The sequence below is a fragment of the Cydia strobilella genome, chromosome 2 (genome assembly GCF_947568885.1).
Source record: "Cydia strobilella chromosome 2, ilCydStro3.1, whole genome shotgun sequence".
Classification (NCBI taxonomy): Eukaryota; Metazoa; Arthropoda; class Insecta; order Lepidoptera; family Tortricidae; genus Cydia; species Cydia strobilella.
In genome coordinates this window covers 27,791,668-27,818,356 of record NC_086042.1, presented here as the reverse complement: position 1 = coordinate 27,818,356, position 26,689 = coordinate 27,791,668, and the positions used below count along the sequence as shown (strand labels likewise).

General features: G+C 37.2%; 2 protein-coding genes across 2 annotated transcripts in view; one reads left to right on the top strand and one right to left on the bottom strand.

The window, feature by feature from the left end:
- The window catches only part of LOC134751894 (lysozyme), an 86,922-nt gene extending 66,193 nt beyond the window's left edge, over positions 1-20,729 (top strand). The window contains exons 5-6 of the mRNA XM_063687447.1: positions 18,987-19,050; positions 20,417-20,729. Coding sequence (XP_063543517.1) covers positions 18,987-19,050; positions 20,417-20,550 — 198 coding nt within the window. The 3' untranslated portion in view covers positions 20,551-20,729. The remainder of the gene's footprint in view (positions 1-18,986; positions 19,051-20,416) is intronic.
- Positions 1-26,689, bottom strand: part of LOC134755165 (TLR4 interactor with leucine rich repeats) — a 127,942-nt gene that overhangs the window by 57,899 nt on the left and 43,354 nt on the right. The gene's annotated exons all lie outside the window — the stretch shown is intronic.

The window sequence follows — 26,689 nt, the reverse complement described above, 5'->3', positions numbered from 1 at the left end:
AGAGTACTCTCTCAAGGACTTAGGTACCCAGGCGCAACATCGCCTGCATTAATATGCCTATACGCATATTGCACCTGCAATATATGCCTGCATGCCCGACGGCATTAATAGCAACTGACATTTGGAACTCCGTATGCATGTACGCAACAGTATAAGTACTTATATTAAATATACCTATGTCTGTTAAAATTGGTATAGAAAGAAAATAGAACGAATATAAAAAGAAAGTAAAACTTCGGCAATAATGTCGCGATGCAATACTACTGCAATAATGCTTGTGTATTTTGAATCCGAACGGCACCTTTCCGTTCGAATGCCGCTCCTTGTTAAGCGAATGAATGTCCCTAGCAAACGTCACAAATTCACAATCAGCCATTTTGGCCCGGCTTTGATTAGGAGCCGCACGCGGACGGTGATTGGTGCGTGCGATGGCGTGCGAGTTCTAATCAGTATCGGTCTAATCTCTCACTGTGTGTCTTTCTTATTGGTGTACTGCTGGAAAGTTGAAAGAAATGAAGCGAAAGGTTAAATAAGGATAGAAAAAAAAAGATAATCTTACATAAATCGACCTAGCCCCATAATACGCTCTATAAGGCTTGTGTTACGGATACTAGACGATATTTATAATAAATACATACTTATATAGTTAAATATTTAAATACATTAAGAACATCCATAACTCGGGAACAAATATTTGTGATAAACACACAAATAAATGCCTTTACCGAGATTCGAACCCGGGACCTTCTACTTGTAAGCAGGGTCACTACAGGCTAGACCAGCGGTGTCAGCATGGTTGCATTTTTATCACCTGTCACTATACCTGTCACTTTCGCACTTACATACTAGTTAGAACGTGACAGGCATGGTGACAGGCGATAAAAATGCTACCGTGCTAAGCCCGTTGGAGGCGATTAAAGCATTTTGTGTATATTATTATACTAGCGACCCGCCCCGGCTTCGCACGGGTGCAATGCTGATGTATTATACATATAAACCTTCCTCTTGAATCACTATTAAAAAAACGCATTAAAATCCGTTACGCAATTTTAAAGATCTAAGCATACATAGGGACAGACAGACAGCAGGAAGCGACTGTTTTATACTATGTAGTGATTCTCTACTGGAATAACCGGAAAGAGATTTTCCTTATCTGTCATAATAATTAACCCCATGTTCGTGAAATATATTAAGTATAATAAGCCGCAAAGTCTAACAATAAAATAAAGCACATTTCCCCGAATCCTCACCTGACGGTAATGATTTATAGAGCGTATCAAATAAAAAGGAGCTGTGGCGTATTCGGAACAATAAAATATTGTGTTAATCTAATACCGAGTTGCATTTGTTGGAAAACCCTCTGTACTTCATGAGTTCATGGAAATGACATTTTGATTTAGAAATTGTTTTATTCTTATAAATTTTAATATATCATCAAATACATTTAATTGTGTAACATATACAATCATAAAAAACAACTTAAACTTATCTAAATTAAACAATAAACTACAAAACTAACTAAAATATTTTATTCAAAAAGACCTCCGCGAGCTGTACCAGGTGCAAAGGTGCCCATCACACTTGCCGCGTTACCACGTTGGATAGCGATGGCCAACCTTTGCACCAGGTACGAACCCGCGCGAGCATCAGAGGTCCTCTCCCTAATCCTATGTCCCACCTCCCTAATAAACGATATGGCGTCAGACCCCCAACACCCCGTTGTCTCGAAGGCGAAGGGTACAAAATAATAATTTGCCTCGAGGATGGAATATTTCGCTCTCTTTCTCAAAGCTGCCGACTCTGCCGCAGCGCCAGGTGTCTGCACCGTCCGGCTGAGATGTGACGCGGCGAAAGTGCTGACGCACGTGGCGTCCCACAGTAGGCACTTCCCCTTCTGCCATGGCACCAACGTTAAACCGTCCGGCCTTTTGCCATCGGTGCGACAGAGACCCGGTGGTTCCAGAACACACGGTATGTTCGCGGATATTAGGGCTCCCCGGACGATGTCATTAAGCGCACACACCACGTCTGGGAAATCTTCCTGAGCAGCGACAGCAACTCAATGCGTGATCGCCATTAGCTTCCACCGTGGAGCCGCAGATGCATTTGTGAGATACGCAAACATCGCAGCCCAGGCGAAGAGCTACAGACACACGCATTGAGTCACTGTCGAGGAGTGTTCCCAGGTGAGGGGAAGGCAATGCCTGTAACCACGCTCCCGCTTCTACCTTTGACACCGACCGGAGTCTTGCCAAATCCACACCCGTAGCAGCAGTCAAGAGACGGATTATTAACCTTATTCTTATTGACATTGTTTTCTTTGTCATAAAGACGATCCTTAATGGGAGATACTATTTCATTGTTTTTTTTTTTTATATTCTGTGTTGACGATTCTTATTGGGGGATATTATTTATATTATTTTATAATCTTTTATACCTACTCTTTTTATATGACACTGTAACGACCGATCCCATTGGGGATTAATTGACTTTTTATTTATTGTAAGTTTTGACATTGTAAATTTATTAAATTATTTTAAACCGGGTCACTCACGTATTATTTAGTTGAATAGCTCGACATGTTTCGGTCACGTTATGTTTGAGTCTCACGGGAGTTTTATAGTTAAAATTGTAAATTTATATTATGGATTTGTAAGTATTTAACTACTTACTCTTATTCTAATTGTATTGACAATCCTTGTTGGAGCCATAATTTTATTTCATTAGTATTGTTATTATTTTCCTTTTTATTTTATTTTCACGATCATGATAAAAATTCTTATATTTTTGACGTCAATGAAAACCTATTATGTAATTGTCTTTTATGAAATAAATCATCTAATCATGTAATCTAATCATAGAGCTCTTGTTCACCTTATACCTAAACTAAAATAAAGTATAATGTTATGACCTCTACTTGAATTGCTGTATTCTCTAATTTTTTTTAGAGAAGTGTTCTTGAACGAGTATTGTATCAAGTAAGTAGGTTGGTACATATTTATCTATCGATCTGATATCTTGCACTTATGAGTAATTACAGAAATTGTATGCGAGTACGACGTAGATGTTGGAACCAAATTGATACCACAATGTGCGTTTCGGAACAGACTTCCAGGTGCCATTATTATCTTAATACAAGGGAACAAGGGTATCGTATTAACGCCCTGAAATAATGAATCCCCAAAGGCTGTCCATCCATTGCCTATGTTAGCTAAGAGTATAAGTATAAGTAGTAGGAATTATCTCAGATGATTTTTTCGCTCTTGACAATCCATGCGCGTCAGTTGTTGCAGCCGGACGTCCGTGAAAACTTAAAAAATGCTTTGTTGCGTGATAATTAACTGCAACAGCCCAAAAATTGCGAGCACCAAAAGGCAAGGACATATTTCCTATCACAGTTAAGTAATTTTAAAATTATATTATGAGTAAATTTCGTATAAAAAAGTCGGCACGCTTGGTTTCAATACAAATTGTGATATTTGCGTCATCTAGCGCATATATTAAATCTGTGGTCTTATCGCTAAAAAGCGATCTCTTCCAGACAACCTTTGGGTAGCAGGAAAGTTACGTACTTACAACTTTGAACGGGTAGTAATGATATACATATAAATTAACAAACCGAAGACATAAATAATTTAATAAACTAAAATAATATATACATACGAATACAATAAATATAGACACATATACTTACATACGTATATAATCATATAAATAAGGCGTTAAGGCAGCGATAGATAATGTAATTTCAATAGATTTTGATGAATGGGAAGGGATTTAGCACATCTGATACTAACGGCAAAGCATTCCACAGCCGAACAGCTCGAAATGTAAGAGTTAATGAAAAATTTAGATGAAGGAGATAGCGAAGCAAGGAGACGCTTCTCCGCATACCGGACGGAAGAAAGATAATTGAAACCCTCTTTAGGATACACCGTGTCCAATAAGTCTAAATACACATCTTTTTACCTTGGCTCGACATACGGATTACAGGCCATCAAATTCTTATTTTAAGTAAAGTATGTTGACGTTAACAAAATACAATCACTTCAAAAGTCATGGATTTGTAGTCTGCTTTGTAGATATATAATTTTATGGATGATGAAACTGTTTCATGAAACGATTATTAGAAAATTTTGCAATGGGCGTTAAAACCCCTTGGAATTAAACGCAATCTGGTTTACAATCAAAAGGTATAAAGAGACCTCCTCAATAGAAGAAAGGAAGAGATCCGATCGGCCACGTTCAGCTAGAACCGATACAGTAGTCACGATTGTAAGAAAGCGACTTCGACTTCGAAATTAGCTGCTGACCTGAAAATATCAAGAGGATCGGTGCACAATATTTTGAGGGTGGATCTTGGATGCCATGCTTATAAAAAACGCAAAGTACATGGCATTTTCGGAAATGCCATGAACTGCGACTAGCGACCAAGAAAAAGAGAGTGCAAAGATCTAACATAATACTTTCTTGGCAAGCAGGTGACGAGTTTTTTTTTTTCTAACGAAAAACTGTGTGCCTCATTATGCCCAAAATGATCGATTGTGGGCACCACGGATAGAAGACATTCCGGACAACCAGAAAAGGTTTATTTAGCTTTTCATCTGTAAGATCGAGATAGCAAATATCGGCATAATCCAATATGGGGAGAAAATTATAATTTTAGTGTAAGATTAATATTTTGCATGCCTATTGTGGCGTAATATGCACTCATGAATTTGTACCACACTGACATGACCAATATTGTATCTGTGTATATTAGCAAAATAAATAAATTGAAATTGAAATTGAAATTTAATTAGTTTAATTTTTTAATTAGTCGAATTCATACATTCTGTAAACAGCCGAACACCACAGACTATCGACGATAAAATATAGAATACCTAGCCCCAACGTCAATACCTGGGAAATTAATTCTAAAATAGTTCATCAATGGGTATTGGGTGCTTTGTGGGCAGGCTACGATTTGCATTGTCACCTGAGACGGGTAACGAGGACCGCGAAATCGATTCAGATCCATCCGTCTGTGCCTTAGAGGCCAGTGCTGTGATAGTTATACAAATATCGATAGTTTTGATGGAATCGGCTTCGTTATATATTATTTGCATTGTCACGAGTCGACGTATCGAGCGGAGCTTCGGAGTTATCTGTGTTGGATTGGATAATGATGACCAAACATATCGATATTTGTTAAAAGCATTCCGCAATTGGTCTAAAGATTCAGCAAGACATACTTAGCTCTCAGTATATGGCCAGATATCGAAAACCGCGGTTTAGGAATACGTCAATTGTATCTCAAATAACTAGATAAAAACATCGGCCATGTTGAGTTTAAACCCTGATTCAATTCTAGTTCTCGATCTAAGGTGTCACGAATGATATGGCAGCCGACGAATGTTGTATCAATATTGTGTAATTTTTATTTATGGGGTCATCCATTAATTACATCACACGTTTAGGGGGGATGGGGTCACGAAAATGTGATATGTAGTGACAAGGGGGAGGGGGTAGTCACAAACTTTGTGACGTCACTTTAACTTATTCAAATTATTTTATTCGCTGTACAGCTAAATAACAAATTTTGGAACGATAATCGTTAAAATCATTTAGATTTCTTTCCTAATCTGTTTTGGGTTATAAAATTACTAATATTTCTTTTGTCAAAAATATTTTGATAAAATATTAATAATGACGTCACACCAGAGGGGGGAGAGGTTTGCTAAATGTGACCAAGTGTGACAAGGAGGGGGGGAGGGGTCAAAAAACTTTGAAATCCGTGTGACGTAATTTAATGGATGACCCTAATATTTACGGATGTGATAAAAACGTATCATCCATTTAAAACTCAATCAATCTTTCCCAGAAATCGAAATGCAGATTTAAAACAAGGGTGAAATATGTGGAAGTCATTGTTACATCGTTATCACATAATAATAGCCGGATGACTGGTCATTACCAGTCGTTTATTCATTCATCGAGATCGTATCAAATATGCATTAATTTTTACTTGGTTCAATTAATGAAATATAACATCATTTTGCTTCGTTTTGCGACGTTTGGGATTTTACAGTTTGCTGGGTTATTTTGTAATATTGTGAATGCAAGAGAGGATACAGGGCACTATATTTAAATAGCATTGAGACACAGTACATTTAGAATTAACCCTAATAAGACTATAGCATTTAAATGATGACAAATTTGTTGTCTGCGATCTGATTATCATTTTCTCTTTATAAATATGTATTTACGAAGCGCTCCCGGTCAAAACACTATAACCATTTTGTCTTTAATATATATTAACGAATTCATCCGTAATACGTTCCCCATATTTCAGACATCATCATCATAAATACAGGCAAAATCAGAAATTGTGTCATTTTTAAAGTTGGTTTATACAAATATTACAAAATAATGTATTGATCCAATAATTATTTATTTCTAATCCTCTAAAACATCGACAAATCTATCGACACATTCGCACCCCTGGAAGACTCAGCAAATCGAAGTCCCGATTGAAATCAGCCGTCGGTAAATAACGTCTCGAGCTAATACTTTCCTCTCGGGCTAATCCCGCCTGATGAAGTGCACTGTTTGAGCTGCATGTTGACACGGTATAATGATATTTCTGACATCACAATCTTACGTTTGTTTTTAACTGAGTTCAAAAGGGTCTCTCCTATTTGGAAAAGGTAAGATAAATGAAAATAAATAATTTATTGAGGTTTAGATTTCCGTGTGAATTTTTAAATGAAAGGACAAAGGCCTATATTGTTCCCGCTGGAGTTATGTTATAATAATGTTGCTAATTTTGTTACTAATTCCTAAGAACCAACCAAGTTGGTATAAATTAATTTTACTTAGAAAATACCGACGTTTATAATGTAATATTCTTGTTTATGATTAAAAATATTAATATTTTTACATGATTTTTAATCGTGGCTGAATGCCGGACAGGTCTGTGCCCTAGATGTCTAACCTCTCCAAGAATGACAATATCAAAGAATATAATAGTATATGACAATATGGCGGACGAACGTTTAAAATGTCACCGTATTTAAGAATTATTTCGCTTAAAATGAAGTTTTTTCTTCGCAAGTGTGATTAAAAATATTGTGTGAGTAAAAACTCCGGGGGTTAAATATTGCTAACTCGGGTCCCTAATTCGCTCTAGTCTGCTGCTGTCGCGAATTAACCCCCTTGTATCCAATATATCACTCCTCGTTGCACAATGTACTATTTTGCATTAACCCCCTCATAACCAGACTATAAATAACCAGTTTAACTAACGTAACGCGTTATCGTTATCCGTTATTTCATTATAACGGTCCATAATGCACATCCCGGCTTCATTTCGGCCTATCCTTGTTCACTTTGATACGAGCGCGATATGACTGCGTGTTAACTAGATACTATTCAGTTTCCCTTTGGTTTCTTACGCTTTGAACTCTAAATTTATGCTTGCGATCTCTTTTTTTTTAGGGTTCCGTACCCAGAGGGTAAAACAGGACCCTATTACTAAGACTCCTCCTCCAACAAATACTAAAAAGTACGGAACCCTCGGGGCATAATAATATAGGGGGCAAACGAGCAGCCGAGTCGCCTGATCGTAAGTAATTACCATCGCTCTAAAATAGTAGATTGTTAACCAAGGGTTGAAAGTACTTGAAAGGCGCCCATTTATGTCGAGGTAGTTTGACGCTCGAACGCAGAGAGCGCCAATAGTTCGAGACGGAAATGGTGCCTTTCACCCGAGTTAAACACTACTTTTACTACTATAAGTGTCCTACGTGGGCGATCTCGTTGCGGACGCGAACGCCGTGGGCCCGCCGCGCCGCGCCGCTTCGCTACTCGTTCGCGAGTTGTTCGCTTACGTAAGACGCAGCGTAAGGGCCGGTACTGACGAACTGCAACCCGACTGCAACTTGTATAGGAACTGCACGCCGCCGTTCCCATACAAATTGCAGTCGGGTTGCAGCTCGTCTGTATAGGCATATCGGCCCTAACTTATGATACCGATATGAATATCGATTGTGGCACAACATTATTAGCAAAAATAGTAGATTGTATAATTTGTACAACAAGGGCATAAAGCGATCCATTTTTATACGAGACAATTTATTGGTCCTCGCTGCGCTCGTATAAAAATGGATCGCTTTATGCCCTTGTTGTACAATCTACTATTTATTTTAGTAACTAAAACAGGACTTATTTAATCGGTGCTAAGCCGACAAAATCTAGTATGCGGTCACTGCATTGACCCATTTCCATCTAAATTAACCAAAGTAAATCTGCACATAACACCTTGTTTATTAAACCGATGAACCCGTAATTCACACAACGCATACAGCCGTTCAGCCTAGTGCTCTCCATATTTTGGCTCCTCTACACGATGGCCCAGCGTAGGCCAGTCCAAGGGACGCATTTATAGATAATAAAAGATACAACAAACGAGATTTTTTTTGCCGTTTTTTGCGTAATGGTATGGAGCCCTTCGTGCGCGAGTCCGACTCGCACTTGGCCGTGCCTTATCAAGTTAACCTTTTAACTTTTAAGGTTTGGGTTGGAATCTGCCCCAAATATAGTATAGTTTTCGTGTGAGGTTTGATAGCATTTGATGAAAACGTGTTAATATAAAACTGCAATTTTGCATTAGTGGAATAAACACATAGAAATGGTGTGCAATAAAATGGCAAAGGGTGTTTATGCATTAAAACAGTTGAAAACGTTGGTATCGGATGATAGCTTGAAAGAGACCTACTACGCTTACGTTCACTCAATAATATCATATGGAATAATTCTGTGGGGGGGCTCTTCTGATAATGAACGCGTCCTGAAGATGCAAAAACAAGCAATCAGAGTACTTGTTGGTGCAAAGTTTAGAGATTCTTGTAGAGAGCACTTTATAAAATTGAGTATTTTAACATCTATCTCAGTTTACATAATGGAGGTAATCATGCATATGAGAAAGAACATCCACGAATTCAAGACACGGTCTCAATGCAACCCTCGCCATACCAAAAGATCCCTTGATATAGTACCGAATGTGTACAGGCTGAAACTTTCAAAACTCTTGCCAAATGCAATGGGCTGTGAACTTTACAATAAACTACCTTACCATGTGAAGAATATCGAAAGTGAGAGTTCTTTTCGTATACGCCTGAAAACGCTGCTATTATCTCGCACACTGTATAGCGTTAAAGAATACCTCACAAATGACTACTCTAAATTTGACGTCGATTTAAAGAAAAAATAGTGTAAGTAGGTAAATATAATTTGTCCTTAGTTTAAGTTCAAATAAATTGTAATGTACATATGTACTTATATAATTATGAATATTATGATGTTTGACGATAATTATTTAAAATACGTATAAGTTTGTGATACCAATTTGTATTGTGTTTTTATAATGAATAAACAAATTCTATTCTATCAACAAACCCCCCCCCCCCCCCGCCCCCCATAACCTCTAGCGGCGCAGCCATAAGTCCCCAAAAGTAATTATTCCATACACAGCAGCACCCAACCAGGCTTCAAAAGTCGGATAAACCAGCTTTCTGAAAATATATAGTTTTCATTATCACTTTGTTTTTGACCCTGCAAGTCAACACATCATAATTATTACTAAGACTCCGCTGTCCGTCTGTCCGTCTGTGTGTCACCAGGCTGTATCTCATGAACCGTGATAGCTAGACAGTTGAAATTTTCACAGATGATGTATTTCTGTTGCCGCTATAACAACAAATACTAAAACCAGAATAATATAAATATTTAAATGGGGCTCCCATACAACAAACGTGATTTTCTTGCTGTTTATTTCCGTAATGGTACGGAACCCTTCGTGCGTGAGTCCGACTCGCACTTGGCCGGTTTTTATTTTGTATGTTTTGGTATACTTAATAACGTTATTTTAAACTGTGTGCCCTCTACGCCGTAGATTTTTTTTCTCACTATTTCATTGAATACTTAACTTCACGTTGACCTACAAAATAAAGGAGCTTTGAGCAAGCATTAAGACTTCCATCACAATAATTATTATTCTTCGCAGCGCAGACATCAAAACTTGTCAAGACAAATGAAATTAGAATGAAAATGCAAATAAAAATGAAAAGGGAGACCTTTTTATAGGCCTCTGGGCGGCTTAATGTTAATAATAAGCTGTATGAGAGAGTAGGAAGTTACCGTGCCTTCTGGGGTCGATGCACGACCCTGATTCGACACGAACTGATGCACCTAATACGCGCCATCCGCCGTGCAATTGGGAGCGGACGTGATTCGTGCATAATGCCAATTGCGATATATGAGAAACCCTTGGGAGTGCAGATGGAATATCATTCTAGATAATGTATCAATACATAGACGATTGAACCAATCTTAATTTTACAAGTAGAGGGAAACGAGTGTAGCGGGGCGTTTTTAAAAATAAATATTAAAAACCTGATTCTCATAGATCCTGGTGTTTTTGGGTTTTTTCAATCATATTCAATCAATGATGATTAAAAAAATCCCAAAAATCTGTATGAAAATTGTACATTCCACTACGTCACGCGCATAAACGAAAAAAAATTTCACACTAACACATGACGTAATGGAATGGACATTTTAGGTTTTTTTTTTTAATGGCAGGATGGAGAATGCTGTCGATTCTGAGTAGAATGAGGCCAAGAAAATCCAGATTTGAAAGAATCAGGTTTTCAATATTTATTTTAGAAAACGCCCAGCGCCTTCTAGCGAAGGAGTTGATGGACAAATTACTTCATGCTCTTATCTTATAGCTCTTACTAATAAAATCGTGTCAGATATTTCAGCCTTCGTTGTGTAACTTATTATTGCAGGTGGCTGTACAGCAAATCCGTGTCAAATAACCGAAGCTCATAATTTGCGGTGATGAATTCCCAATATACAAGATGCCGTTCCAACCGCTTGCCAAATTGATAGTTGGGCCATTTTATTTAGTAAAACTATACAATTTTTTTCAGATTTGGTAATTTTTATTTTCGGTGGCCATCTTTGCAAAGTCTTTTCTACTCTTGGCCAGTCTTGGTAGCGTGGCTGCGTCCTTAATGTTTGTCCATTTTTTGAAGTTATCGAGCCAGTTCATCCTCCTTTTTTCCCTTCCCCGTTTTCCATCTATTTTTCCTTCTATTATAACTTTCAACAGATTATATTTTTCATGTCTATGTAGATGTCCAAAATATGCAATGTTTTTCCGCTTAACTGTGGCTAGTTAGTACAGTACTTCCTTTTTCTTCTTCATTCTTGTTAGGATCATACGCCTGTACAGCTACATTTCGAAGGCCTCTATTTTCTTCTCCATTGTTTTATTTAAGGTCCATTTTTCATCACCATAAACAATTTCAACACCATAGTAAAGAAGAACGGCACCGGAGTCAAGTCGAAGTTTTGTTTTCAGTAACTGCTTGCAGTATCTGTACCCCTAGCATACATTTCATTCGATAGAACGAGACGTACTACGCGTTTTTCGTAGACATAATGCAAACGCGAACGCTCGTGACGCTATAGAATAAAATGTACACTAGCCACTAAGGGTGTCGGTTTCGTAACGAGTAGTACGAAAGCCGCCAGGCTCCGATGGCTCGGGCACGTAGTCCGGATGGGGGAACATCGCGCAGTCTGGAGGGCGTATTCTGGAGTACCAGCGGCCGAAGACCGTCTGGACGCCGTAGGTACCGCTGGAGAGACGAAGTGCAGAAAGACCTCAGCGAACTCGGCGCCGTCGACTGGACAGAAACGGCTTTGGACAGAGTAGCATGGCGGTCTTTGGTGTCGGAGGCCAAGATACAATTCGGGTCGTTGCGCCACAGCAGTAAGTAAGTAAGTAATGCCACTAGGGGTTCTGCTTGTTAAAAAGAAAGTCAAAGTTTCATGTTATTTATTGTATAATTGTGCTAATGACGTATTTAATCCAAATCACCCTCGCTCGTGCAACCAATCACAACACAGCTAATTACGAGATTGAAACTATAACAGCGGCTGAATAAGGCTAGATACTACATTTATCGGGATTAATGACAACAACCGGTTTGTATCACAACACAACAGACGCAGTTAATGGATTGGGCTTATTAATAACGTCAGGATTATTACGGTATTATTTAGTGCAAATCTAATGACTTAACGTACAACTACCTATAAACTAGAGTCCAGTACCCTCACCATGAGTTTTAGACTCCAGCTTGCGGCTGTTGTGCATCTAAAGACCTCGTCTGCAAAATTTCACTTATCCCCCTCGTTGCACAATGTACCTATCTATCTATCTATAGAATACTCGTAACTACATAGGGCCTACAGTATGGGGTTGTTCAAAAAAGGAATGTTTAGAAACGCGCATATGACACCCCTGAAGTTGTATTGTATGTAAATGTTATGCCTCATTACTACCCCGTTTAGAGTTGAATTTAAAAAAAAAACATTTTATAAAACCTTGGAAAAATATGTGATTCAATTTATTTCCAACACCTTCAATGGTTTAAACTGTGCGTTATAGTACATATAGTATTTTTCATCAGATCATCATACGCTAATAGATGTAGACTACGAAAATAATAGTCGTTTTGGTAAAAAAACTGATGTATGGAGTGAGCACTCTATGTCTTCCTAATTCTCTTTTTTATACACAGATAGAAAGCACTAACTCTTCATTTAGCCCAGCGATGTGACCCCTGGGACCCATGAGGAGCAACATTACAGCAATTACTTGCGATTGAACTTTCTACTAAATTAAATGTTTTTTCCGCGTCCTTTGCAAATGTGATTTAATTGGTTTTTTTAATGGATAAAGTTTAGCATAATTAACTTGCTAAATAAAATAACGCTAATTAATGCAAATGCGCATATTACACTCGAATAACATTAACATCAAATTATAAGTGCAAATACTCTTAAAGCCATTATTTGACATGCCGAGAGCAACAACAACAACAACAAGATTAAAATTATAAATCGAATACGAGACTAGTTTAAAAAAAATTGACATTTTCTAAAAACATAACCCTCCCTACGTGACCCAGGTAAATATTTCTCTCAAAACAAATAACTGCAAATTGCAACATGCAACGTAATGTCGTGTGACGGAATTTAATTAGTGATGTGACGCTAACAATATTGTGGATGACAATATTCCCGGAAATTGCCGGTAATGTTGCCAGTGTAATTTTTAATGGAAATGGTAATTAATTTAATCACAAAACGTACTGACTGGCCATTCGTCCGGAAAAGTTGTTGTGAGTCTTCACGGAGCGCAAAACTTCCTTAGTTAAAAAGAGGTAAATGGAACGAGTGATGTGTGATTAAATAGCGCTTAGCCTGTGTGATTAACTTTATCATATGTATCTGTAAACAAGGTGTTTACTTGTTTAATGGTATAGTTGAAATTTTCTAATGTGATTTTTTCGGCTCAAACCTAAATCTGTTAACCAAAATGCATGTTTCTATTATGCAATGCGGCTAGCTTCCAAATCCCTACCGAGTGAAAAGAACAAACCTATTTAAAGAACAATTACATTTATAGCAAGCAAGGTGTCCTCTGTACCTATGTAATTAGTGTTTTTACTATAGCTTTAATTTTAGTATTTTAATATATAACATTGTGCGTTTTGAAGACATATTAAATCACATTTAAAATCGGGTCTATCGCAAATTTATTTAGTTACCTTTATTTACGAAGGTCGAAGGTTTCACTGGTCGTGGTCGCGGCTAACTGATGTTCCGGCAAAATGTCAAAATAGAGATGTGACATAGATTTTAATAGTAATTTAATATTTGGCATGTAATTAATATTTTAACGCTGTACGTAACGTGTATATTTTAACGGGTTGATAGCTAAATAAATTTGTAATTTTTATTTATTTTATTTATTTATTTTATACATATATGGTTCAAATTATACGTATTTATACGTATCTAATTCTTTGTACATATATCATTGAGCGATCTTAAATCGAAATGCAATTATCAGATTAGGTAAATAAACCCATGCATAATCGACATCAAGTATTTTTTTATATTGTCTTCGGTTATTAGTATTTTTTGTTGTTGTTTTTTTCTAAACGATCTTTGACAGTTTTTTATTAGATTCTCAATCTCTTAAAAATGGGACGTATTTATGCTTGTTTGCCAACTTCGTGGTATAAATTTTCCCGCAATGTTGGTACAAGGGTACAACACTACGCAATCGCCAATGTCATCAGCGTGACGCTCAAATATGAGCGAATTAATTAAAAACCTGTTTGCTGACTAAATACAAAACCGTCGAAATTTGCATTTTCATCACGGGCGTGTTGAAAAAAATTGAAACTGTGTTTTGGTGAAATTGACTCGCCTTTATCGGTGCATGTTGGCAAAGCGATTTGGACCCTTTGCTGTTTAATGATGTTGGCAGTTGCGTCACAAAAATCACAAGCGGGACATATTTTTAATCGGGAAAATATGTCCCGCTTGTGATTTTTGTGACGCAACTGCCAACATCATTAGCCTTACGCGGATGTCGGATCCTATATCCGAATGTAGGATCCGACATCCGCGTAATCAGGCCGCGGGGGCGCGCCCGGGCGCCGTCTTTAGCGGTCACGCACACTACAACAAGCATTATGCATACATATACGCACACAAACAAATATCGGTCCGACAGCTGACGGGGGGGCTCCGACATGGCTGAATTTATCGGAAACGCCTATCCGATATCGGATGGCGAATATGAAAAAACAACGTTATTTGTCGTTTGCTTTTGTTAAATGAAGCTTCATGAAGAAGGCTACCTATGATATAAACGATTTAAGCCAAGCCTAAGTACCTACTCTTAACGACCTCCTAGTATCATATTTATCACAAATAGGTTTTCCTGAGTTATGCCTGTATCCCATAGATTTTATGTATTTATATACATATTATATCTTATCTTGTATATATTACAATAGTATAGACTATAGTACCCATAACACAAGCCTTGTTAAGCTTTTTGTGGAATTAGATCGGTTTGTGTAAGATTGTCATATGACATTTATAAAAAAAAATACCTATATTCCGTCAAGGTTGGAAGTCAGATAACTTTATTTTCCTAAGTCCTTGGACTTCGATCGCGAACTTTAAATTAGTTTTATTAGGACACTAATTAAATCTGGAAATCCTAGTTGAGTCCTTATCCCCGCGGTCAGCAATAATGCGTGTCGGCCGACGATTAATACTTGCCGCATTTAATGAGCGGCCATCATTTTTTGCTGACCGAACCGCATTTGTAATGGAATTCATGAAATCACGCGCTTTACCTATGGACGGGTTTTTATTTCATCGGGAAAATTGTGTCGCTAAACTTCAAATTTGGATAAATCCATTCGACCCTCTTAGGAAATATCTAATCTACCATATTATCTTTTCTTAATACCAAAAGAGCAAAATCTGACAGTTGGATTTATCCGAGTTTGGAGTTAAGCGAATGAATTATAAATAAATTTTGCAACTATTAGTGCATTGACGTCACATATTTATGAACTTCTTTAGAACCGGTTAAAATTTAAATATTCAACACTTGTATTCTGATGGGAGTATTCTAAAGAGATCCTGGAGAAATCAATCAAACTTCAAATATGTAGTAACCTCTAGCGGCCCGCCATACAAGAAAAATTCTTCTGAATGTCTGCGAAGAAAATGTCTTTGAAGTCATGGTCAGAAGTTAGAAACTAGAATTTAATTTTCTTTTGTTTTAAAATCGAACTAAATAAAACAAAAGCAACTCTTTCTTTAGACACAGATGATGTACTTCTGTTGCCGCTATAACAACAAATACTAAAAACAAAATAAAATAAATATTCAAGTGGGGCTCCCATACAACAGACATGTTTTTTTTTTGTTTTCTGTGTAATGGTACGGCACCCTCCGTGCGCGAGTCCGACTCACACCTGGCCGGTTATTGTCTTTTCTTTAGATTTTAGTAATTATATCGAAGCTTCCGAGAATGGTCGTAAAACAACTGCAGCTTCGTCTGAGCGCTAAGAACTTTTTCTAACTTACAGGAAAATGTTTTTTTCGTTTCTTATATGAACTGAGTTGGGTAGGTCTTATCTTCTTACTTCTCTTTATAAAATTAAAACGATTTTCTACTTGCAGATGTAGAAAACTGATTAATTATAACGTTCTCCATTAAGATTCATTTTTGAGCCTTATTTATTTGCCATTTTGTTACAAGACACTAAAATAAGTGCTAAAGTATAAGATTTTTTTATGTAATTACAACGTATAGTATTTATATAATAAGCCATTTACTAATAATTATTTAAGCTATGGTATACCTATACAGAAAAATACAGAAAAGTGGAAATCGATGGGGGAGGCGTTCAACTAGAAGGGGTCTAATACACAAAAATGTATTTAAAAAAAAACAATATTTTATTAAACAAACGTTTTTAAATAGAGTAGGTATGTATCAGTATCTATGCAGTGCTTAGAATATAAGGCTTTTTTATATAGGTATATACAGAAAATACTATGTAGTTAATACTTATGTTAATTCATTTCACACATTAAAATACTAGAAAAAAATACCTACCCGTCTATTAACATATCATAACAGTCAACGACGTAGTATAAAATAACAATAATAATCAATTTATATTTCCATCACACTGCAAGTTGGACCCGATTTTCCTTTTATTTTTCCCCATTCTTTTCAAGGTTGCAAATTTTACTTCAGTAAAACAGTATTGGATTAGAGCTGTCACGACACAACGCGCGGTTAGGGTTACCACCGCAACCCCAATTTTTTGTGTTAAAAAAAACGGTTGTCATTATAAGTATACAACGCATAAATGAAGACAAATTGCGGGGAAACATACTACGAGTATAAAATACCAAGCACTAGGCCCAGTTTATTTTTTTTGACAGTTATAATGTTGAGACTTGAGACCCCCCTCCCCTTCTTCCTCCTTCTTTTTTCAAAGCATAAATGAAGACAAATTGCGGGGAAACATACAACGAGTATAAAATACCAAGCACTAGGCCCAGTTTATTTTTTTTGACAGTTATAATGTTGAGACTTGAGACCCCCCTCCCCTTCTTTCTCCTTCTTTTTTCAACGCATAAATGAAGACAAATTGCGGGGAAACATACTACGAGTATAAAATACCAAGCACTAGGCCCAGTTTATTTTTTTTGACAGTTATAATGTTGAGACCCCCCTCCCCTTCTTTCTCCTTCTTTTTTCAACGCATAAATGAAGACAAATTGCGGGGAAACATACTACGAGTATAAAATACCAAGCACAAGGCCCAGTTTATTTTTTTTGACAGTTATAATGTTGAGACTTGAGACCCCCCTCCTTTTATTTCTCTTTCTTTTTTCGCTCTGCCCTTTCGTCTTAATTTTTCATATAAAACGATCGTTAACAGTAAATAAAACACTTAACAAGAATACAATTTCGGAGTTATAAACCGTAAACTTTCTAATCAAAGAAACCGCATTTGAAATTTGTTACGACACAATAAATGTTACCTACTTTGTCAGGGACATGACGCGTATGGCAGCTACAATACAATACAAATACTCTTTATTGCACAACCTCAGAATAAATGTACACGAAAACACAAATAATACATGAAGACAGAGGCTCCCTAAACAACCTGCATAAATCTTTAGGTATTATATAGAAAATTTGGAAACTAAGTTATCAAACATTATCATGCCAAATATCGGCTTCTTAGCCTTAACAGAAGTGTTATAGTTTAGTACATTACGATACAAGTGCGAAAACTAGGAAATAAATTGCAACGAGTGGCGATAAATTAAAAAAGGATTGAAAGAAGTGTTTTAAATCGACACGTGCATCGTACAACTACAACGTACGTTTATCGTACGTTTTTTTTTTTTTTTTAATTTATTTAGGAAACAAACAGTCACATACAGATAAGTTTAAACTTGCAGATATACAATAAGACCTATAGTTCCATTAATTATAACATACTGATATTGATAACAAGTAGAAACAGGGCTTGTTCGGCACTGCCTATAAATAGGAAGATACACAGAAGTAACAATTGGATACACAACTAATAAAGTACCTAAGTATCAAACATGCTTACAAACATACATACGTTTTACAGTACAATCCCTTTAAATTTTCGACATAGGCACATGAAGTGCTAATTACCGCACTAGTGCAGTAAAATAGCATTATAATACAGTAAAAAATAGCGTCACGTACCCGACACTTTTCTGATATGCCCCAAAAGTAGACAACCCTAGCAAGATACAATGCCAGTTACATTTTACTAGCAACGTAATGTAATAGAAATCTGAACCGTATCAAGTGACGGAGCTCGATAAGGTTACGGGAATTTGAATATTAGAACACTGAACATTATTCAAATTAAATCATCGCATATTTGGTACGGGTGTGGTGTGGGTGTGTAATATCTCATACAACGTGTCGTGCACAATCTTATCTGCAAAATTAACACTAGTAAAACGAAACTAAATCAAAGTTTTCGTAAAATCAAAGAATTATTGAATGTAGAAGAGGTGTAACGTTTGAGAAAAAGCGCAATCGACTTCTGCTGTAGGTACCTATAAAGGATGACTTAAGGATGACTCACGTTAGACCGGGCCGTAGCTTCCGGCGCTTCGTTTTCTATGGAAAGCACCACGTGATCACCTGTCATGTCATAGAAAAGTAAGCGCCGGAAACTCCGTCCCGGACACGGCCCGGTCTAACGTGAGTCATCCTTTACGCTTGACCAGGCCGGGGCCGGGAGCTTCCGGCGCTTCGTTTTCTATTGAAAGCACCACGAGATCACCGATCAGCTGTCATTAAAAAATGACATGTCGGATGCCTCGGCCCGGGCTCGGCCCGGTCTAGCGTGAGTCGTCCTTTACTTACTAGACTTCTATACCTACCTACCTACTGGTTTGAGAAGGGTTATAATATGTTGATCTATTGAGTCAGTTTTTGGAGATATTAACCGAGACACGTAAATTTTCAGATCAACAACAAAGACTGGTGCAAGAAGGGCCGCAAAGGAGGGCACTGCAACATGAAGTGTGAAGGTACTAATATCAGAAACTAACGAACCATTAGCGAGAAATTTGTTATTGCTAATCTGTTCGATTAAAGCGTTTATGAAGAGAAATTTGGGGCTTAAGAGCGCTTTCACCTCAAAGATTTCAACAGTAAAGATAGGCCCGTTCATATAATGCCGAGCGAGCATGCGCACCAACGAACATGTCAAACACGATTTGCGCACTCAACGAACTGGCCCACTTCGTAGTGCCCATAAGGTCCATCTTTACGAAGTAAGTCAATGTTTCACCTTTAAGAGAAACTGACCGTTTTTCCAAGCAAACGTAGTCCTCGCTACGCCATGCAAATGTGATGGTATTAGTTTTTCCATTACCTGAAAGAAAGAAAAATAGAAATCAGCAAAATATTCACCTAAAAAGAATCCCTCCACGATGAACTAAATATGTACCTAACTCAACTCATTCATATAAAAACCGCACCAGCAAAATAGAGTGTCAGTAACAGTTTCATAATCACTACATACTTACATAGTATAAAACAAAGTCGCTTTCCGCTGTCTGTCCGTCTGTCCCTATGTATGCCTAGATCTTTAAAACTACGCAACGGATTTTGATGCGGTTTTTTTTTAATAGATAGAGTGATTGAAGAGGAAGATTTATTATATGATTGATTGTAAAGTCTTTGTGTAAATTAGTTGAACTACTCGTGCGAAGCCTGGGCGGGTCGCTAGTTAATTATATATTTTGACCCCGGGAATTACCGTCAAACCACCAAATTAGGTATTGTCCAAAATCTCCCATCTATGGTCCAAAATGGGGATTATTATTTGAATGACACGTTCTTAGGGCAAAATAAAACCAAAACATGCTTAATTACGTTACGTTAATGAACATGTGTACAAAAGGTTGTAGTAATTTTGAACTACAGTTCGGTGGTTTTACGGTAAGCATAAGCATAACTAATTATAATTGTTCTCCCCACTACAAACTCTGTTTTATATTAAGAAGCTTTAAAGTAATAACAGTAAAATCCGCTTAATACTATTTCCCAGGGAAAATTAAGACAAATGCATTTTTTTTTGTTTTCTGCAAGGGACTTTGCAACAGACTCTAAGAAGTTGGAGAAAACTAAGTAGTTTCAATTATTTCCATACAAGATATATACAGTGATACTACGTAAACGAAATTAATAACTAGCTTAAATCTAAAATAGGCCCTTGAGGCATTGTACCAAGGATGCTGGCGGCATTTCCTCGTTTCAATTTAATTATTAGATTATTTTTAATAAACCGTGTCGGGTCTTAAACCAGAGGACAAAGAAGTCTTAACCAACACTAGTATTTACTTATAGTTATGTTAATGTTAATGTTAATAGACAATCCTTTTTCTGCAGATCTCCTGAACGAGGACCTAGCGGACGACGTGCGGTGCGCCAAGCGCATCTACGACCGCGTGGGCTTCAAAGCGTGGCCCACCTCCTACGCCTACTGCAAGGAAAAGAGCCTGCCCGATCTGTCGCGTTGCTAACTCTACATACTCCAGCTACTTCGCATTTCAATCGACCTGTAATTAGCTTCATGGAACGCGAAGTAGCAAACGTTAGGCTGTAGGGGGAGGTTTGAGACGACGTGCGTTGCGCCAAGCGCATCTACGACCGCGTGGGCTTCAAAGCGTGGCCCACCTCCTACGCCTACTGCAAGGAGAAGAGCCTGTTTCTAACTAAACACCACTGTACTACTTCTCGTTTCCGTTGAACTGTAATGTTGAAGAAATACAGTTGATTTTTGAGTATCAGGTCAATGGAACGGAAAGAAGACTTACACGGTCTGTCGCATTGCTAACTCTAAGTGTAAGGCCTGAGTGGACGCTCGAAGCGGAGCGTTCGGCGGGGCGTGCAGCGTGGCGTCGGACTCACAAGTGATGTGAGCAGCGTGCACTAAGGCCGCTCCTATACGATTGCATTTGTTTAACATGCACGCCGCACGCCCCGCCCCGCTGCACGCCCAACTCGAGCGTCCACTCAGGCCTTACACTAAGGTCTGAGTGGACGCTCAAAGCGGAGCGTTCGGCGGGGCGTGCAGCGTGGCGTCGGGCTCACAAGTGATGTGAGCAGCGTGCACTAAGGCCGCTCCTATACGTTTGCATTCGTTTAACGCTGCACGCTAATCACGAGCGTCCACTCAGGCCTTACACTAATAATCCAGCTACTTCTCATTTCTATTGAACTATAATTAGTTCCATGGAATGCGAAGTAGCACGTTATGCTGTTAGGGGAGTAAGGTTCGAGACGTGTGGAGAAAACGTGAACTCTTTACTGACAAAACGAATCTGTTTCACATAAAATATAATGTTATTAACAAAACTTCCGTGAGACACAGACATATTAAATATATTAATAACGGGTCACTCACGTGTTTTAAGTCGAAAACGCTCGACATGTTTCACTCCGTACCGAGGAGCATCATCAGGAGCTTGCGTCGACGGTGACGGACCGGCGCAGACTCCGCCGTTGTAACGCCGTAAACATGTCGAGCGTTTTCGACTTAAAACACGTGAGTGACCCGTTATTAATATATTTTATAATGTTATTATATTAATATTTCAGTATGACAGGTTTGAAAAGACAGCAGGAGAATGTATCGTATTCATATTTAGGCGGCGATGTGGTATCTTGTTGCATCAACAATTCAACACAATAATAAATAACGAATAATAAGGATTATCACGTTGGTCGCTGTCGCATTATTTAACAAGCAACCTTCATAATAGAATTGTTCTGAAATAGAAAAGCTCTCCACTCGTCTCGTATTATTATCAATTTATTATAAACCAAAATACGTCGTGCCATATCGCGTTAGTCGCTATCTGACTACTCATTTGTTTGTAGAACTATAGCTTAAAACATTTGTCAGTCTTACAAAACAATAGAATACTTCACATAAATAATACAGCTGAGTGCTGATGCTAACAAATTAAATCTTAGGGTACGCGGCACGTACAGATCAGTAAGGATAAGTTCAAGGTTAGGGCCCGATTTACCAGGCTAATGTTTAGGTTACAAATACAGGTCGGTCTATGATAAAAGTAAAATAGATCATGGGTGCAGGCTAAACTAGAGTCTGAAGTCCACATGCCTAATGATATTTATGACTCGACGCCAAATGCTAGATCAGGCCCTGACATATTAAATATTGTATCTTTAACCAAGTCACACTGTATACCTATATATAATTTCGGTATAATAGCCTCTTCTTCGTACCGATATATCTACACGTGCCAGTACCCTTATAAATGTTATACATCATTTGATATACATCTTATATTCGTAATTCCCTTTCAATATATTTAGGAAAAATTGTTCAACAACTTCAGTCCTATTTTTAACAAAATCTTTTATCATATGCCGGAAATACGCTATTTTAGAATTCTTTACCTTATATATTTGATACATTTTTTACGTTAAGTACATCCAAGTTTTGTGAGCAATTTTTCGCTGTTATATTTAAGTAAGTAAATATTAAGCTCAAATTTTACATTTCACTGCCAGTTTTATTTAGACTAGTTTATTAAGTTAAGTCAAAATGTATATTAGAATTAAGATTACTTTGGAGACTAATTCAGTACCTATAATTACGATAGAGTAAAAAATTGGTTAGAATAGTATAAGTGTCGTATTCATAATCATAATTAAAAACTCATTAATAAATGTAACAATTAATGTTTTAATCATTAAACATGTTCACTGTACTGTATTTATTAATCAACCCAATCACGCTGAAATCACACGAAATTTCGATGTTAATATTAAATACACACAGACAGACAGACAGACACAGGTTTTGGAGGCCAAGATCCACTTCGGTTCGTCGCGCCACAGCAGTAAGTAAGTAAGTAATGTTAAATAAGTAGACAAGATAAATATTATTTACTGTATCCTATAATTAATAATGTTGCAAGAGGCTCCACTGAAAAATTTCATTACATTTTCAATCACGAGATGTAGCAGTATTCAAAGCAAAAGGAGCAAAGGCCGGGAGCACGGGTACTACTACCAATGCTTTAATGCTTTAGATGCGTGCATTTAGATTAATTAGACTAAAACCGTTAGTATATTTCTAGTTTCTAGACTGAAAAAACAGACGTGTTCTGGTTTTAATAACAGGTTATCCGTAACCAATCCAGATCTAATGCGTCTGAAAGAAATTTTTTATAAGGTGACAAGTTTTAAAAAGGGTTGCAATTTTTATTGTTATTATAAAAAAGTGATACTTAATTAAAAATAAAAAAATACAGTTAAAATATATATAGTCTGGCAAACCCAACTTGTCAGCAAAAACGAAGAAAAAACTATACTCATCTCTTTTTTTGGGTGCTAGTACTAATAAGACAAAGACAGTATGATTTTCTCTATCTATGTTTCAAATGAGACAGTCTCTGCCCAAACTACATATAAAAAGCGGACAAGTGCGAGTCGGACTCGCCCACCGAGGGTTCCGTATTTTTTAGTATTTGTTGTTATAACGGCAACAGAAATACATCATCTGTGAAAATTTCATCTATCACGGTTCATGAGATACAGCCTGGTGACAGACGGACAGTGCAGTCATAGGGTCCCGTACCCTTTGGGTACGGAACCCTAATCAAAAGCGACTTTATTCGTGAAAAGTACCTAGGATATGGATTTATACCACACATCATAGCCATTACCTATATATGCTGTAATAAATGCGATTTAAAGACAAATTCAACATCACTAACTTTAAATCCGAACCAAATTGCATGTAGATAATAACAGAACTAAAGAACTTTGGTCAACTAACTAACTAAACCTTATTATAATTACTTTAGTGTCATTTTAGTTTGCGCTGAGCTTAATCTCATATCTAAGTAATTAAGAAAATTATATAGTACATTTTAAAAGCTCATATCTTTCTTTATAGTGTCGCTGAAAAATGTATTTTATGCCTCTGGAATAATGTTTGTAATTCAAGAAGACGTAAGGAGTCATATGTTTTGAGGAAAGTTTGAGTTGGGGATCCATGCCCTCGGACTCTATGACAATGATTCACACTAATGTAATGAGATTATATGGATAATGAAGTAACTTTCTCCATACCCGTTTAGTATATATAGAAGTCAATTATATGTATTGAAAGTTTTAAGCTGTTTTATGCTGTATTTCGTCAACTTTTATGAACAGATTCTTTGTTTTTCTTATCTATAGGCGGTCAACCAACTTTGTCAGTAGAAAAAGGCGCGAAATTCAAATTTTTTATGGGAAAATAACCCTTCGCGCCTACATTTTTTTAATTTGCCGCGTTTTTCTACTAACGGTAACGACTTGACAGACTATACGACTTAAATTTCGCAATTAGTGACAGAGAGCATCACGGCTAATCACAGAACAGTGATATCCCGAGCTGAAATAAGTACTTACGGCTTAAAAAAAACAGTAGCGCCATAAGATTCCGCTGCAAACTATAGGTAGGGTTTGCTCCCGAGAAATACTGGTACCGAAAGTACCGGGAATTCCCGGGATTTAGAGAAAAGTACGGCCTAGTTCTTTACAACGGTCCAGAAATATATTTACGCGGCCTTATTTGTCAGTATCTTAGAGGTGTGTATATATTATTTGGAACGTTGGTTTGTAAAAATGTTTGTTAACTCGACTATACATCAAAATGAAATGTCGTTTAACTAAAACAATCGACCTATCTTACACGCGACGATTGACGTTTGCTTTCATAATATTGTCAGGCGCTTTATAAAATGTGTAACGAAACAAAACAACAGAGAATGTTAAATGTTGTTAGGAAAGCTGAGGTGAAAATTGATTCTATTACAATATTAGTCCAAACAAATAAATTGATTAATTTTTAATTAGGTGCCAACGCCAACTACTAATTTACTTTAGATGTTACCGTTAGGGTGTTGTTAAGATATAATTTAATTATAATTGCAAATTTTAAAATATGACAAGTGCTCAATATCACATTCACTTTCGAATATAGGTTTTTTCGAACGTATTTATATTTACACAAAATACGTTCATCAATTGCCCCACTAACGATCCTGATTAAATTAATCTAAAAAAGGAAAAACTGTTTCCCAAAAAATTTGAAAAGCGTCCACAAACAACAACACACAGTGAAATTGAAATGCAAAATAAATTCAACAACTTTTATGCAAAACTGCCAAACTACCAAACCAATTACAAAACCCAACAAACCAGCGTATTTAAATACGTTCTAAATTGAATACTGAACGAAAGATGAGATTCTAACCGCGAATGGAAGTGCATATTCGAGGCGAAATTATTTTTCGCTACCGTATGGCTCTGTGTTCCTGTTGGTGAAGCGAGATTGGGCAGACCAGTGTAAGAAGACCTCGAGATTTGTAGCAATTAACAGACCAATTCGAACGTACACTGACATCACATTGATATCTGAATTATGTTACTTATAATCCTAGTAATGTATAAAACCTTTCTAAACACAAAAACTTATGCACATATAAACTACCCATTGATTTGGCACTTAAGTTATTTTCCCATGCTTTGTAGTAGGTAACTGCAAGCTTAAATAAATTTAAAGTTATGTACTATGTACCATTCTTAAGCGAGGTTTATACTAGCAAGAACTTGCATGAAATTTACGTTACATTGCTGACTAGTAAGGTAAACTGCATTCAAAACGTTTATCAGATACCGCAATGTAATAAAAATTGCATGCAAGTTCTTGCTAGTCTAAACCTCGCTTTAGAGATAGTCAAAACGGGGCTTCAAAGCTCGGTTGTGCTGTATACATATAGCAGAAATATCGGTCTCGAAAACAATGCAAGAAAGCGACTAAAAATTCGGTCAGATTCTCAGAATCCTTAAGGCTACCCCACACAAGCGTCTGCCAAGCGTCGTCGTCTAGTAAACTCTATGGCTGGAGGCTCTGCCGTGTCATGACTATCTGCTGTATCTCTAAAAACCCTGTTTGGAGAAAATCGACTTTGAAGTTTAGATTCGTTTTTGAGAGATATGTCGAGACCTTGTATACAAATTTAAAATATTTTAATGCAAACTAGTCAGAAAATACACGGTTTATTAGGCCGACATGGTTTTTTCATCGTATTATTATTATTTATTGATTTATAACGCTTACAGCAGTTTGTCATGACAACAGTTTGGTACAAACCTTGTATGGCAATTTGATGTAACTATAGTTAGCAGCAGATACTAGAGCAGCTGCTCGAGGCAAAATTGGCGCTACTACGAAGCGACGCCATTTTCCATAGTTGACTAGACGGCGACGCTCAAGACGCTCATGTGGGGTAGCCCTTATCTCAGACAAGAGGTTAAAAGTACTCCGAGGTCACGTATATTCTGGTATACTTAAGCTAACCAATCTCTCGCCACCGCTCGCTCACCGACGCCAACAGCACTTGAAACTCCGTCGTAACAAATTTGGAAGCTCCGGATATTACTTAGTACGTGGTTAGTTTACAGTTTTATTTCACATACTCCATACTCTGTGGGGAGCGGAAACTTATACGCGTATGAAAATTGCTCGCTGTAGCGAGGTTTACAAATAAATTAATGTGGAGTTCGACTGGAGGGGAAGTTTAAGAACGCAAATATCGTTAGTGTCATAGTTTAATGTGGCATGGTTCATCAACA